Source organism: Cupressus sempervirens, chromosome 3 (genome assembly GCF_028749045.1).
Source record: "Cupressus sempervirens isolate cs-2001-9-10 chromosome 3, ASM2874904v1, whole genome shotgun sequence".
In the NCBI taxonomy this organism is placed as follows: domain Eukaryota; kingdom Viridiplantae; phylum Streptophyta; class Pinopsida; order Cupressales; family Cupressaceae; genus Cupressus; species Cupressus sempervirens.
Genome location: NC_143120.1, coordinates 478,595,157 through 478,596,941, shown reverse-complemented (window position 1 = coordinate 478,596,941; position 1,785 = coordinate 478,595,157). Strand labels below are relative to the sequence as shown.

Here is a 1,785-nt window from a genome sequence, read left to right as displayed (position 1 = left end):
TGAGGACCATTTCTTCATTTGTCACAGTGGAATGGCTACAGTTGTATACCAAACAGAGGGAGGCACGCGTAATCAGACCAATTCAAAGTTAGTAAACAATCTTAACTTTCTGTTCAAGCAACACCCACCTGTACTTGTGATGTCTGAACCGGATCAATGGTATACAACAAGCTTCACGTTCATGGAGCAATTCTGCACCATTGATAAACAACATAGTCAGAGATCGAATATCAACTCAAACAACTTTTGTCAGCCAAATCTGCTGATGAAAGCACTGTTGATTCGTCACGAAATATTTGCCCGCCCTTTGAAACCCGTCCCACCTTAAAAATAGCCGGTCTCAATTAATACACCCAATATAAATCAAAGTCTCAAGCAAGATTATGATGGGTAATAGAGATTCAAGAGAACACTTAGATTCTATTATTAATCATTAGCAGTACTGCACTTTAGCACTGCTTTTTCAATTGAACAACTGTAAATCAACTTGGTTTTACAATCCATGGGTTGTTGGAGTTTAGGTCATGCATAAGCAAAGCAGTGATTGAAATAAATGGAAAAGACTACAGTCTGGCAAATGGTAGAATTGTATACTGAGACTTCTTCTGCGTAAGAAAGGAAAATTTAAAAATTACTCATGTACTTCAGATGAGCAAGCGAAGGCGCAGTATGAGGGCAGAAGTAGAGAGGGTTACTAATTTCTGTGTATTTGCATTACTTTTGTTTGCCCATTTCTCTGGTTCAGCCCATGGCAAGGAAGAATTTGACAGTGTAGGTAGGTATACAAATCTAATATCATAAATGGTAGTTGCAAGGTTATAGATTGTAAACAATTCTGATATAATTACTAATGGTAGTTGAAAGGTCACGTATTGTATACAATTATGGTATTATTCATCATATTTGGAAGTTAATAGATTGGATGTCCCCATCTTTTTCTTCAATCTTCTCAGTTTCTTGAGCTCTTTTAGATTAGATAGAAGATTTGTCTGAAATCTCCTTGAATTTTTACACTTCACACTTTGAGACCGCAGATTTTACATTGGCTGGGAATCACAACGGGAAGGAAGAGGTAGAACACTGCAACTCTAGATTTATTTATCGTTTTCTAAAAATTGATGTAATTATCTTTATCGATATGTCGGTGCATGTGTTTAGAAATGGGTGAAGCAAGAAATAAAGAGTGCGGGATCAACTCCAAGACATTGTAGATTTACATGTGGGAAATGCAGACCATGCAGAGCAGTACGGATACGTATCGAGACATGGAGTAAAGAGGAGTATTATCCGGAGGTCTGGAGATGCAAATGCAGGGGCAAAATTTTCAATCCCTGAATTAAACAATGTAAATTTTTTAATTTATTTCTTTGGGCAATATTGCATATAACGATACAACATATAAATGCGTGAAATGGGGCAACGGGTTGTAGGGTAATTTTCACATATACGTTCTTTTTTTTCTCAACTCAAATGCATTATCAAATTGATTGCTTATAAGTTTCTTCAAGGAGAATTGTATATCATCTCTGTTTTGTTATTTATAATAGACCACAACTCTACCTTCATATCTATTTATTTAAGTCAAGAATTATTTATAGTTTGATAGAGTTATGTGGGGCATGATTTTCATTTCTTTGTTGTATCATATGTTTGAGAGTTTAAATCTTAATAGATGGTTATAACCAAGAAGCATGTCATCACTTCTATTAATTGTACTCAATCAATACAATTAAAACCTTTGCATAATTGATGATATTTGAAATCTAATCACACCTCTTTTATGGC

General features: G+C 35.1%; 1 protein-coding gene across 1 annotated transcript; it reads left to right on the top strand.

Moving 5' to 3' along the window:
* The first annotated feature begins 474 nt into the window (after positions 1-474).
* On the top strand, positions 475-1,412 carry LOC149567236 (EPIDERMAL PATTERNING FACTOR-like protein 5). Its single transcript, XM_089817466.1, has 3 exons — positions 475-775; positions 1,035-1,072; positions 1,159-1,412. The coding sequence occupies exons 1-3, from the start codon at positions 649-651 to the stop codon at positions 1,333-1,335; spliced, it is 342 nt and encodes a 113-aa protein (XP_089673592.1). The 5' UTR covers positions 475-648; the 3' UTR covers positions 1,336-1,412.
* The last annotated feature ends 373 nt before the right edge of the window (positions 1,413-1,785 follow it).

Bases quoted from the DNA above. Each gene is read 5' to 3' on its own strand.
- LOC149567236 (XM_089817466.1), top strand. From the start codon at position 649: ATGAGCAAGCGAAGGCGCAGTATGAGGGCAGAAGTAGAGAGGGTTACT. The intron at 776-1,034 runs GTAGGTATACAA...TTGAGACCGCAG, and splicing joins GGAAGAATTTGACAGTGTAG to ATTTTACATTGGCTGGGAAT. The intron at 1,073-1,158 runs GTAGAACACTGC...GCATGTGTTTAG, and splicing joins ATCACAACGGGAAGGAAGAG to AAATGGGTGAAGCAAGAAAT.